This window comes from Aedes aegypti, chromosome 2, assembly GCF_002204515.2.
Source record: "Aedes aegypti strain LVP_AGWG chromosome 2, AaegL5.0 Primary Assembly, whole genome shotgun sequence".
NCBI classification, from domain to species: Eukaryota; Metazoa; Arthropoda; class Insecta; order Diptera; family Culicidae; genus Aedes; species Aedes aegypti.
The window spans coordinates 277,641,532-277,656,800 of NC_035108.1; the positions used below are offsets into that span (position 1 = coordinate 277,641,532).

General features: G+C 34.9%; 2 protein-coding genes across 3 annotated transcripts in view; one reads left to right on the forward strand and one right to left on the reverse strand.

Moving 5' to 3' along the window:
- The window catches only part of LOC5578593, a 230,297-nt gene that overhangs the window by 84,146 nt on the left and 130,882 nt on the right, over positions 1-15,269 (forward strand). The window lies entirely within an intron of this gene.
- LOC5578589 lies at positions 5,771-6,851 on the reverse strand. Its single transcript, XM_001656961.2, has 2 exons — positions 6,702-6,851; positions 5,771-6,637 (listed from the first exon to the last, which is right to left on the reverse strand). Exons 1-2 carry the CDS (start codon positions 6,753-6,755, stop codon positions 5,846-5,848), a joined length of 846 nt encoding a protein of 281 aa, XP_001657011.1. The 5' UTR covers positions 6,756-6,851; the 3' UTR covers positions 5,771-5,845.

The following is a 15,269-nucleotide window of genomic DNA, read 5'->3' on the forward strand; positions in this document are numbered from 1 at the left end:
GCCATTATTTGCGCTCAAAAAAGCTTTAAACTATTAAAATCGGTTGAAAAATGGCAGAGATATTGACAAAAATGATGTGCGTGTGGCTCAGATGAACCCAAACTTTTGCACGATTTGCATCATACTGAGGGGTGAACCCAAACTTTTGCACGATGACTTGACTGACTGTTTTATTTATTTTGAATACTTTCCAGATTTTTCCGCCAAATTTTCGTGGTGTCTCATCAAAGAATATAAGATTACGATTCTAATGACACTTTGATTTAAAATTTTGGTCGACCCAATGCTGAGGAAATTAGATATGATTTTTCAGTGTGTATTTTGAAAAATGTTACAACTTTAAGTGAAAATTTAGTATACAAAATTAAAAAAATGTTTTTGGAAAAATACATACGAAGCAAGAATAACTCTTTGCCTTTCGAATGCGGCTTAAAGAGATTGAATTGGAATTGTTATCACGGAGATATGGACAGAACACTTTTGTATGTTTTTGAGGGGGTGAACCCAAACTTTTGCACGGGAGTGTAGGCTGCCCATAACTGCATAACAGTCACATTCGGCATTTTTGATAAATTGGAGTTAATACCATGGAGAGTTTTCAAAAGATAAATACTTTCGATAAACTTATTAAAATCTGTGAGATTGTTCTAGAAAATTTGAAAAAAAATACCAAGTTGTTTTGTCACATTGGCAATTGTAACCGCATAACAGTCACATTGAGATTATACATGAGCCTCATTATGTAGTAGCAACGAAATTTCTATAAGAATTATTTTCTGACTATTTACCCAATATGCGATAAGAGTTGTACAAAATTTCAGCCTCAAATAAGCTCTTTTGAATTCATAATGATTTTCTGAAATTTTAGTTTCCTCCCATACTGCAGTGAAATGCAAACTTGGTATCCCATTTACTCAATGCCTACTTTTGTCGAATGTTACAAATATGCAGTTATGGGCAGTAGGCTTCTCACAGAATCTTCAACAAGATTCCACAGACATCTAGCCAAGATTTACATCGAATTTAATACGTAAGTTTCCAAAATCTTGGCAAAGATTGTAATGAAATCTTCGACAGCATTCTCAAAGATTTCTAAAAGAATATTAGACAAGATTCTCAAGAAATCTTAGGCACAATTCATGAGCCCCGGGTCATCTGGAATTGGATTTTGAATCATAGGGAGCCAGATCCTATTCTTGGCACTTTTGATTCACTACGGCAGTTCGGTTTTTTGGAAGCTATAGCTCTTGTTTGGCCACAAATGAGTCGTTCTGAAGCGCTTCTTATTGCAAAGTTTTGGACAATTCGGCCGAGAAAAACCCCCCATGCCGAAGTGAATTATAGAACTGCCCAAGTGGTTTTGCACCCTACTAAGTGAAATTCTGACAGGATTTTGAGAAGGATTTCTATACAATCCTGGTCATTAGTTTCCAAGCGTTCAAAATTTCTTGTGTAGACTCTTCAAAATATCTTGTGAAGAGTTTTGCACGATTCCACAGAAGAAATTTGCTTCATTTACTGACTTTTCTCAGATTCCATGCGAATATTTGTGCATTTGAAAATCTGGCCCGCCACACAATATTGTTTCTGCGATTTGGCCCGTGCTTCAAAATGTTGGGCAGGCCTGCTCTATGCTAAACGTATTCGACACGTATTGTCTAGAAGAGCAATACTAGTAGAATACCCTTCAGATTTCTTACAATGAATCAGAATTTCTCTTTTTTCAAAAATTTTATAAATGACATAAGCGAGCTGATAAACCTTTGCGTACCCGACGTATTTTCACAACCAAATTATAATGATGTTTTGGCTCTAATTTCTACAATTCAGCTGATTTCACTGAAATTTTGACACTACAGTCAATTCTCCACATCCACATCCACAAAACACACATAGGGGAAAAGCACTAATCTTCAACCTACAGGAATTCTGTGCCAATTTTTCGAAACTTACAAAGTAGGCCAAAATTGTTGAATGGGTCGAAAATTTGTGCTTTTCCGTATTACCTTTACTTTTAACGAAATATACCTGATGGTGAGAAAAAAGTCACCAAACTTTCATATTTTAACTTAGTTTAATCAAAACAAAAAACCAAAATCAATTGCAAAATTTTATTTTTTAAAACATTTTTAAAAACCTGTTACAGAACTGTCATATCAGGACTGCGAGTACAGTAGATCTTTTTTCATGTGATGGATGCGTGCGTACAAAAAAATAAAACATGTAAGAAAGGTCGTGTTTATCTAAAAAAAATCGCATTAAAAATATCAGCAATGCATCTAATGAAGCTCAGAATTTTCTTGCTGGTTAAGTTTCATTGCTGAGCGACGACGCGTTCTACGCTTCGGACCTTTATTGGCGCGTTCTAGGCCGGAGCCGTTCACAATTTCTAGGTAGCCTGTCACTTTGACGAGGTTTCGGCAATCAGTAAAATCTACCTTTAAAAGTTCAGTAAATCTAGGGCTGACGTACGACGGTCGTTAAATAGTATTGCAGATATCTCAGAATCCTTAAGATGGCGTCTTCTGCAATTCAGTTATTCAGTAAGTCAAGAGCTATCATCTTTTGAAAGGGCTATCATTTGCAAAACAAATGTTCCATGCACACTAGCGCCGCCTGGTGGTAAAATTTTCAATCAACTGACTCGAACAATGGTAGCTCTAGATCTGTTGAACAACTTTGCTGAAGTAAAACAAAAGTTCCCATGCTGACCAACTAAACACTTTTGTCGAAGATACGATCTTTATTCTGAGTAGGATGTGTTATTTCAGAACAAAATGACACACTAGCGCCACCCAATGTGATTATTCGCATTATTTTTTCCTGCTCCGGATAGTCGCGTAAAAATATTCACCGTACGTTAAAATTACCTTCCCTTCACGTTTGAAAGAAGGATCAAGGGCTTAAGATTCATAATTATTTCAAGTTTTAGTATTGTGATGTCCCTAGTTTTAACTTGGGAGGGAGGCACAGATACTACACACGAAATATGAAACTTCGTTTTTTTTTCAACTACAAGATAACTCAAACTTGCGAACGACAATCAATGCAGGCTTGATGAAAATCGCTAGATTTCTTTCGTTGTGTACCTTAGATCTTTCCGGACAATCATGAAAAAAGGAACAAAGTTTTCTATGATTCAATTTTCATTTTTATTAGAATAAGTTAAAAGGTGCATATTTCAATACTTTATATTCAACCAGAATTGGTGCTCTCGAGACACTACTTTTGAATGTGCACGACTTGATTCTCGTTCAATTTTATGTACTTTTGACGAAATGCGAGAAATATGTTTATATCTATTACGCGCTTTTATCATGTTTGTCCATTGTTTAAGAACCCGACTCACAGTGATATTTTGTGACAGCAGAATATCGGCTCACTATGACGTGCATAAATTTAGTAGCGGTTTATCTCTCTCAGGTTTTAACAATGGAATTTGTTTAAGTTTCGAGTGCGTTGTTAATATTAAATTTCGTATGCAAAGAAATGATAACCTCAAAGTTACTATCGATGTTTGTTTTATACGTATTTCAATCAGTTAAGAAAAATTAAGTTTAACTGGTAGGATTCAGCAGTGTCACGAGAAGTGGGTAGGACATGTCACAAAAATGTGTGGGCAGGACAGTCTAATGTTTTGTACTACCGTGCTGCATCAATACCCGGACGCTTAAGCAGGGACCTATGTTCAAATTCTATTTTAAATAGATTATCTCTAGAATTAAACAATGTTCTGTGTTGCAACATATAGATTCATATCTTATCTAAGTAACAATAAGAAGTTTTTGATTAAAAATTAAGATTTCATCATTTAAATAGTTAAATCAATAATTCTTGTCTTGTCCTTAAATCCGGACACATGGAACAAGCCTTGTCTTGAAATCCGGACACTTGTGAATCAAAATCCGGACAGCTGTATAATTTCATGAAATATTTTCGTAAAATACGTAAGAAGTGTTCCTTTATCCAATTAAACTCCACCTTGTTATGTTATTGATGTACTCATTTACTCTACGTTGCTCAAAAATATATGAAATCTAAGTAAATTTGTGTTTTTATTACCTCATAGAATTCCTGTGGACGCTTGTGTTTAGAACTGCGGTTTTTAAGAGGAAAACGAAGTGAGGGGTCACATAACACTTTAACTAGATCTTCTGCAAGTTTTCTATTCAAGATACTATCAAAACTTTCGTTCAAATATGCCAATTTCAGCAATATTTTATCTCGTACGGATTTCGAGCCGTTCGTCTTCAAACCCGGACAGTCAATTTAAACACTTAAATAATAGCATTTAACCCAAATTTATAAAATTTCATGCCACTGTATTGTTAATTAATGATTCCGTTCGCACTTATGTTGAAAACACCTTTGAAAAACTTGAAATCAATCACAATATTATCAACCCGAACTGGATACATCGACGTGTAACCGAGAAGAACTTGCACTGCGAAGAAATAGTGTCTGACTGGAGCAAATTTTCTGTTTTTGTTTTTATCAATCATTTGGCAATGATTACTAGATCACAAGTTTTAGTAAAATGATAAACAATATTAAAGGTAAAATTGATGTATAAAATTAAACATATTAACATATATTTTTTCCTTTATTTAATCAATGTTATCAGAGTGTCCGGATATTGATACCGTCCGGATTTTGATTCACCACGGTACCTATGATTCAACGAGAAACGACAACATTTGTACAGAATTTCTACAGCTAGCTCTCAAGATGTTCGTATTATTGTAACCATTCTTGGAAGTGTTTTTAACAAATTACTGGAATATATAGCGAACTTCCAAGGACGCAGCAGTTCTTGTTTTTTCGAGGCATTCCTGGAAGAATCTCTTAGTTACTTTTCAATCGATTTCTAGAAAACTGCTATACTACGAACTGTAGAAGCTCGTGGCTGAATTGGCGTTGCAATTCTTGAAAGAAAACCTTTTTTTTATCTAGGAAAACGATTGGAAAACGATTCTGCTGGTATTTTGTGGCATGATCAATAAAGAAATATTGAGAGTAATGTGAAGAATTTCCGGAATATATTTTGCTTGCATAATTGTGGAAGAAAATCCAGAAAAATAATGTAAAGAGTTCTTGCTCAACTGATCATTTTTCATGAATCTTCAGTTTCTACAAACAAATTTTACGATGGTAGTTAAAAGCTAACTTTGTTAATATCTCGTTTTCTTCAGGAATTATTCGTTTACTTCAGTAAACTCTGTAAGCTTTAGAAATTTTGCTCGAGTCTCAGGAAAAACGCCGTATAGATTCACAGCATATTTACTGTTCGTATATTGTAATTATGGAAATTAATGTCACTTGTTGTTAAGTTTGTCGCAGTTTATTAAATTAAAAGGATATAATTTTGACCATAAATTGAATCGCTCATAAAATTTAACTAATGAATGATCTTGAAGTCGCGAAGCTTTCTTAGTCTTGTGGTAATGACCAGTATAAAAAAGTCACTTTCAATTTGAGGTCCAGGATTTCATGGGTTTGAAAAATTTTCTAGGTCTCCTTCTGCATAAAATTTTGGCCCTCATCTGCCCTACCCATGGCCTCGAATATGGACGCGCCTCTGGGACTGAGAATCGCTTCGTGGAATATTTGTATTTCAATTATAATTTGTAGCTTTTTGTGCATTTCAATCAAACTTATCATATTCCAATAACCTTTCCATCAATGTGATATCTGTAATGGAAGTAGCATTTCTCTGTTTTCTATGTGCATCCGTACATACCTTCCAACATATAAAATAAATAACACAGTCTTATTTGAAGTTTTTTCATATGTATTCTACAAAATGCACTAAACTATATTATTTCGATCACTTCTACATTGAAGTTTAACCCAGCACGTACTCATCCTGCTGTACTGTTGGCGGCTCTGTGGGAACTACTTCGAATGGTGGTGTGGTAATGATTGTTGTAAGCGCCGGTGTTGTTGGTAAAGTCGGTGAGGCAACAAGGGATCCTTTGCAGATTTGTTGTAGTTGAATCAAAATCAAATCAACAGCCGTTTGGAACACCTGATTATTAACCGTTAAGCACTGTCGGTAGGTAGCACGAGCCACTTCCAATCGTGTTCGAAAATCTGTGACAAGAGCACTCAATTGAGTAACGAGCTCAGTCGGAGTTTGCTGCAACTGAGCCAGCTTGAGATATAACTGATCGTTAATGTCTTGAGGGTTTTGGAAAATGTTTCGTCCCGCGAAGGCATCATAAAGACTGAACTGAATATAAGCGGATTCATTCAGTTGAAGTTGATTGAACACTTGCTGAATTTCGGCGTTTAATCGTGCATCGACGTCAAGGATACAGTTCGTAAAACCAACGCCAGACACTTGAAGATTCAAATCTGCGCTGCTTCGTAGGAGACTCAAACAGCTTGCATCCACCTGCAGTGGTTGGTTGTTCAGATGGTACAAAGTATTCATTTCTAGGCTTATGGCCGATCGCAGAAAAGTGTCTTTCGCGAGGTACACCTCCCTGTGGAATTCGTAGATCACGTCAGAGCTGTTGTGTTTGGCATCTGCTACGACAGAAACTACAAATTTCTGCAGCTCACGATAGGCCTCGGGTAGAAGGGCCATCGTCTCTACCACCTTCAGTGAATCATCTCTCTGAGCGGATGCCAACTGGAAATAGAAAAAGATCTTTTGTTAGCAAGATTACTTAAAAAGAAAGTTCTTCAAAATTTACCCCGAATATGGCTACGAATACGAGAGCCACTTTCATCGTATTGTGCAGTTTCATCTATCTGGTTTGTAACTCAACAGCTCGTTTGAATTGTGAAACCTGCGATGCCTTTGGAAGTCTGGAACTGTTTGCGATATGCCCAATTGATTGATTTTGTTTTTATACTTCTAAGCTCTTGAGCATTATAGTCTTCTGAGTATACATTTCTCAAGTATCTAGACTGTCTTATCTTCTAACTTATTGATGGTGCGATAGGAGGGCTTCTAGTGTAGATCGTCCGTGGGTCTTCATTCACAGATACTACAACTATCAATTTGTTTACTCGATGACTGGACGTCATCAATTAAATATGCCATTCCGATAAAAATTTGGCCACGCTTCAAACTTGTCCCGTTTAGACGGAACGGAGCTAATCAATTATGCAACTCTAAATTTGCATGCCAAAATGAGGTGACTCATACCAGACATGCAAATATAATTTTATCGATGATATACATGTAATTTCAAATTGATTACACCTCTTTTTTGACCGCAAACTCTAAGAATAAGTGTGAACATTGCTTCAACCCATCCTACTCATCCTCATCCAGAGATGTCGATGAGTTCATGATATGACAAGGCAGTACGTCTATCCTGAGACAGAACCAGCTTCTCAGCTCAGTGTTCTTGGAGTACTTCCACAGACTAAGAGTTTTCTTTGCCTAAGTTGTCATTTTTTCTTTCGTAAGGGAAGACGGGTAATATGCGCTCCCTAATTAATTCTAATTGGGTCAACATGGAAGTCGCAAAAATAAGTTTGCAATTCATAATAATAGTCATTGGATCGAAGCAATCATATCTAAGAAATTAAATTCGAAAGAAACGAAACCATAGCCAAAGTCAAACGGATTTGATTTTGGGATTTTGAGTCTTAGGGGAAGGGGTAGGAAAATGAACACCTTAAGGATATCATCTTGTTTCTGATAGAAAAATGAGGAATTTGTATGATTCTATTGCACAACATCAAAAATAGAGATTTTATCATGGATGTTATCTATAGCAGCGACACGAATTCAGACTAAAATAGCTAAATTTTCACAATTTTTTATCGTTAGCAAAAAACGATGCAAATGTTCATTTTACCTGCACAGTTGTCGGTGGTAAAATGAACATCATGCCAAATACGCGAGCAAAACAAAAAAATTTGAAAATGTTCAACTTCTTCTTCTTCTTCTTGGCATTTACGTCCTCATTGGGACAGAGCCTGCTTCTCAGCGTAGTGTTCTTATGAGCACTTCCACAGTTATTAACTGAGAGCTTTCTTTGCCAAAGTTGCCATTTTTGCATTTGTATATCGTGTGGCAGGTACGATGATACTCTATGCCCTGGGAAGTCAAGGAAATTTCCTTTACGAAAAGATCTTGGACCGACCGGGATTCGAACCCAGACACCTTCAGCATGGCTTTGCTTTGTAGCCGCGGACTCTAACCACTCGGCTAAGGAAGGCCCCAAATGTTCACCTTGTATCCGAAAATAAATCCATTAAGGATTGTAACCCATTCAAAAAGAAATCTAATAGTATGAAATTTGACATCATATCTTAACGATATTCATCTCACTGAAAAACCTCAAGACACACAAGATAAAAGCTAGGGTAGAAGCACCGGTTTTGGCCATACGCCAGTTGTAGCCACAGTGGATTATACACCGTATTACATAGCCAATCAGCATGAAACCTTTTGTGTGCAGTAGATCACATTCATATGATAGAGCTACATTCATTTACTTGTCCAAATGGATTCAAAACATAAGAAAAACAAATAATTTTCCTTATAATTTTAACTCTCATACACCTTATTTGGCCAGGGCACTCCTAATTTGGCCACTCTCATGAGAAATCAATGCAATTGGCCAATTTAGGAACCGAAGTTAAATCTCTGGCCGAAACTGGTTCCGTTGGCCTATATTGACCAACGGGATTTTAAAAGCGAAAAAATGGTTTTGGCTCAGTTTTGATATTTTACACATATAATATGGATTGAAAGCTTGCATATGACATATTTGTTGTATAAATATGGCTTCCCATTCAGTTTTTATTGACATTTTCTCTTAGGCTGGCCAAAACCGGTGCATTTACCCGACGTCAGTTCTAATTTTCAAACGTGGTTTTCTAAAATCTTAGTTTTTGATGATATTTTTACTTCAATTGACCTCAGTATTAACCCGAACTCTCCGATTTATGCTCTAAATCGTCCGTGCGTGATAAAAATAATTGAAATTTGATTTTTCTCAGTAAAAGACACGATGTCCATTTTACCACCCCTGTTCATTTTGCCACCACTTCCCCTAATTTGAATTTAATCGATGGTTCTTGAGCAACCACTTGGTATGACACATTTTGCCCCACATCATTTACTCCCAAGGTTGCCAAAATCGTTTTTTAATGATTTTGATGTAGACCGATCGGGAATCCCTCTGCATGGTTTGAGGCCCATGTAAAATTGGAGCAAATGTCAAAACTAAAAATGCGGTATCTTCGTAATAATTGAGAAATCAAATAAAATAAAAACACACAGCTGTTTTATTTGCAAAATTAAAAAGGATGTGTGTTGTGGTCGAAATTCACTTACTATCGACAAACCGCCAGCATTTTCTTACGTAATTAATGGACAGCCCTTTACACAGCGTAATAAAACTGACATTTTTTCGTGTCTCAAGGATCAAATTATGTGTCTCTAGTAGATTTGCTGAATCTGACGCCGTTCTCAGAAATGTTCCAGCACTTCACAATTTTTAGCTACAAGTCGCAAAGGTTGCACTGTTTATGTTGATGTTTACATTAAATTTAAAGTATAATTTATTAAACTTTTTAGTGATCTAATCCACCAAGCATGCAATATATGACTATAACTTTCATTTCATATATAATTTGGATTGAATTGAACGATAAGATTTAGATTAAATTGATTTTTCCAACATGCTCGCAGTCTCCACACAAAACTTTTCGTTACACTTACATGGCAAAATACATTACTTTTCGAAGCCGTCAAGAAACAACTTTCGAGCATCGAAAGTATTATGAACTTTGTTGATAATAATTATTATACACATAAAGTTTAAATTAACATAAATTAAGCGGATAAATTGCCATACAAACTGAAAAACTTGTATGCAAGTCAAAATTTGTCACATTTAGCATTTTCAACAGTCAAAATCTCAAAAACTAGACGTGCTATGATATTTTTGAAAACAGCATTGAATTCAGCAACCCTTAATTTTTGAATGGATTGAGACAAAAACGTGTTCCACAGTGTTATATATGAATTGATTGAAATAATAATAAACATAATATAAAATCGAAAAAATCTCACCAAATCAGCTGCAGCCATCTGTAGATATTCCACGTTTTATGAGTTAAGCCCTTATTATTCTCCGTTTGCCATAGATTTTTCAACGGTTCCCCATTAACACACATGGTAAATTCATTCGCGGCAAACTTCACTTAAAGTTATATTGGCCGGTACCAGCACATTACGAAAAAAACCTCAAAATTGATCGTTCCTTCAGCACTGGTTTAGTTTCTACGATAATGATTTATTTCAACACATCTGATTAGGTGCACATTTTTCCACTTTTACCAGAACACATTTTTTGCTCTATGAGGCTTTTTCACCACCGATTTTATTTCGCCTAATTTTCATACACAAAGCCTGGTTTCGACAGGAATAATTTAAAAGCACAAGCCACATAGCGAAAATTTTTAATGGGAGAATCACACTTATCACATACAAAATAAAACAAAAACTATCCGGGTGGCGTAGTACCAGCCGAACCACCAGCGGAATCATGTAAAAATCTAGTAAGCAGAATGACACAAGCTATCTTTAAATTAAATGCCCGAAATAAAAAACAAACTTCTAACATTATGCCTCACCGGTGGGGCAAGAGTTCGAATATAATGTGGGGCAAAAGTTCGCTGGTTGAAATACAACATATCTACACTTTTATGGCAGACATACTTTAAAGCAACCGTAAACTTACACAGCCAATTCAGATTACCGACCCCAGTAAAATTTTACTGGGTTTTGGAACTACGGTTTTTTCGGTAATTTTTACCTGAGAATTTTTACGATTACCGAAAAAACCCAGTAAACCAAAATATGTTTTGATTAATGGAAATTACTGACTTAGTCAGTAAAATTGAAGAGCGTTTTTACTGGCTTTCCAGTTTTCAATGCTTCATGCTTTGCTTCTCCGGATTCTGTTTTTCAGAAATCAATACAAATTAAAACCCAACCGACATGAACGTGGACATCGACATGCATTTTTCGTGCGAATAAACATCTACGGTATGCTCATATCTCAGTGGAAGTAATCGAAAAATGTGTGTGACAAAATCATTATTTGGTTGGTTTGCATACAAGAGGCAAACTCTATAATGCAGATGAATTTACCTCTTGTATGGAAACCAACCGAATTTACCAACGTAACGTCCTTAGCGGAGCATTTTGGTTACTAAAAATGATTCAGTTTCTCACTAAATTTCGACTACTTACCACGAGAAAGCGCAAAATAGGTGTAGGAACAGTTTGGTTGCCAAAGCCGTCTCCCTGCGCCGGACGATTTTACAGCAGGAGATTCTCGTTTGACATTTTCCCGCATGCGCATCTGTTTGTTTTGATTTGATTTTAACGACAAGTCAGTAAAAAACATCAACTACTGAATAGTCGGTAATTGTTTTTACTGACTTTTCGGCCTGTTCGGTAATGTAGCAAAATTGGGTCTGACAGCTACCGTAGTTCAGTAAAAAGTAAAAATTATTACTGAACATCAGAAGTTTTCAATCAAAAAGCTGAAACTTCGGTATTTTTTATGATTAACAATTCGTACCCAGTATTAAAAATTACCGAACAAGCAAATCGTGATTGAGTGTGTATGTTTACAATAAAAGACAAACTAAATTTCCATCAAAATATTACCCAAAACAGGGTTAATTGTTATATACCCAAAAATAACAGTTTTGGTCGAACTTTTGCCCCGCTAATTAAAACTATAGACCAAAAATTATTTCCAAGAATTTACGCAAAAACTAATACACCTCAAAGCATCCTTATGATAGGTCTATAAACGCCCGAACATAAAACATCGAATAAGATTTTTTCTTTATTTGGTTCCATGCAATGAAAGTTTGACCAAAAATTACAATTTCTTGCCAAAAAACAATAAATAGCCATATATTTATTAAAATCTCAATAGATTTGTATTATATTTGTAGTGAAAGTCCTTCACTAGCATTCTAACCAGCATGACATTTTCAAGTTTTGTTTTGAATTGAGATAAAAATCATAAACAGAAACAAACTCGAACTTTTGCCCTACTCTACTTTACTGTTTAACTGAAGGTAGAGCTTTAAAATCACCAATAATATTTTACTAATCTCTGACATTAGGTCACTTTAGTAATTTATCCATGTATGACCAACTTTGCTGAAATACCATCTATTTCCTCTCAGCAAAAAAGTGCGTCCAAATTTGGTTTAGATTACTATAAAACTATATGTATATAATAGAGAGCTAAATCGTGAGTCTTGATCGTATTCGATCGTATAGATTTTACTTTTTTGGCCATTTCATTGAAAATTATCATACTTTTTAAAACATGTACGCATATTTACTGATCTACAGCAATTATTGCGATCGGTAATCTATTATATAATCTTTGATATTATAAAAATAAAACATGGAAAATAAATTCAATTTCATCGCAGCTGTGTTGCCAATTTTTACGATTATCATTATGCTTTGAGATGTCTTCTGGAAAAAAAATCATTTTTTCTTCATTATGCTTTATATATGACGTGGGGAATAAATAGGCAACTCTATGAAGTCGTTGGTCATGTCTCTTATAATTATTTTAATGTTCTTCTGACAGGACGATATTATAATTTTAAATATTTTATTTATATCAGTTCCCATTTCAAATTCAAAATATGTTTCTCTGAAAATAACGGTAATAATTGTTTATCAGAACATTAATGATTCATCATGAAATTAATCATTATTAATGATTAATCAAAAATTCCAATCAATAATCACAAAAAAAAAAGAGTCTTTCATTAATCACCAATTCATTGCAATATTCTGTTTTAATCAATAATCGTTAACTATAATAAAAAAAACGCTTATTCCATTCACCAGTTATCATAATGTTCATCACAAGTTCATCAATCAATCATTGAACAAAAATCAACACATTTTACAACATTGCATTTTATTGATAAATAACGGTAACGCAAAACAGCACACCGTAAACTTCCAAAGACCTTCTGAAACTTGAAAGCTGCATTAGATACTCCTTTTTACTTGATATGAAAGTTCCTAAGAGTTCTATTCGATAATTTATGGACCATAAAATCACTCATTATCATACTTTTACTTCTTAGCAGCCTCTTCTTTCATTTGCCATTACATCCCCACTGGATGTCTATCTCTCAGCATAGTGTTCCATGAGCTCATCCACCATTGAAGAAAACTAAAATCTGTACATGGTAATTGCTAATTCTGACAACTGTTCCCTGTTCACACCAGAGCTTTAAGTTATTCATGATTCAAATTATGATGATTAAACCATAAATCATGCTCAAAACATTTCAATTAGTATTTTTACTTAGTAAAACGAAGCATACATACATTCCTTAGGCGTTTGGAGAATCTTCAAAGTCATCTAATCATTGTTGTTATATTGATAATTGATTAAAGATAAATTAATTGGCTAATGACTGAAAGTGCGAAAGCATGCACTAAACGTCTTGAAGTATGCAACATTTTAACACCTTGTTTTTAATTATGAATCGTGGTTTACGGCTAACCAGCTGAGTGGAAGTTTAACATCTACCGAAAAGCTAAACATTACATATACTTTGCAATTGGGTTAAATGGACAAATTGATGTGAAGTTTTGCGAAAAAGTTACACGTCTTCTCAGTGAGAATCGAACTCACAAAGTGTAACTTTTTCGCAAAATTTCACATCAATTTGTCCATCTAATCCAATTGCAAAGTATATGTAATGTTTAGCTTTTCGGTAACATTTTAACGATATATACACTAGATGATGAAGAATAATATTCATAATTAATTATATGAAAAATTTTAAAACTTCGTTACAACAAACAAATCACTATTTTAAAATACATACCGTGATTGAATTTATTTCAGTTCAAACATTGTTTGGCTATCATATACAACATATATGATTCAAATGTATTTTTCTTATAGTGTTGTTAGTTGCTGATCTCAACTCGATATTCCAAAGACGCAAGGGTCCTCTGAATATCGACTCATGGAGATTTAACTGTATCTTGTTCCCCTAGTAAAATGATCACATTTTTGTTTTTATTGGAATCTTGATTAAAAAACATCAGGAAAATCTCCAAATGTTTCATAAAGATCTCATAAGGATGTTCTTACAATATTTTGTGGCCTTAGAGCTAGAAGCATTTTGTGATTGACTTTGAAAAATAAATGAAGACTTTCGTCAAAAGACGACTGAGAAACATTACTTTCAAACTAAAAATGTCGATCAATTTTGACATCTGACTCATCATTAATCATTATTCATACCTAAATTGAAGTTTAATTACGGTAAATGCACGGCGGTTCAAAAATATCAAGCTGAGGGTCGTGGGTTCGAATCCCACCAGTCGAGGCCCAAGCAACCAAAAGTTCGGATAAAAGGGCATGTTTTGGCTAAAGCAGCTCGCATGTTAAGTAATTAACCGAACTTAAGTTCACATAAAGGGCATTTACGTTGCTTATATACAGTCATCTCTCCATAACTCGATATTGAAGGGACCATCGAGTTAGGGAGGTATCGAGTTACAGAACACGAAACCAGTGCAACTGCGATTCAAGGGACCATCGAGGTAGCCATGAAATCCAACTTTTTCTATGGTTCTCTATTTCGACATTGAGATACGGAATATCGAGTAAGGAAGAGTTAACTGTAGTATGATGCTTATTGTAAAGTATTAAAAGAGTTCGATATGAACTTGTTCTGAAGTTTCTAGTTGCTGATTAGTGCATGGAGCTACTTTTTTGAGAATGTAGTACTGTTGTGTAAAGTGGGGCAAAAGTTCGAGTGGGGCAATAGTGTCTTTTTGAGATTTCTTGCTCAGTTCAAAACTAAACTTTTAAATGTCACGATGGTTCGAATGCCATTCAAGTAAGAGACTGTCACTCCAAACATCATTGAAATTGATTGAGATTTGAAAAAGTTATGGCTATTTGTTGTTTCTCGACGTGAATATTGTAATTTTTGGTCAAACTTTCGTTGCTTGGGACCAAATAAGGATAATATCATTTTCAATATTTTATGTAAGGTCGTTTCTAGGCCTACCATAAGGATGCTATGATGTGTATTAGTTTTTGTTTAAATGCTTGGAAACAATTGTTCGCTCATAGTGGGGCAGAAGTTCGAATCAGCGGGGCAATGTATAACCCCGCGGAAAAAAATGCAAATTGCCTAAAATCCACATGGTTACTTCAAATTTAGCAAAATTTGCCTGATCGTGCGAAAAACGTCACAAAAATTTC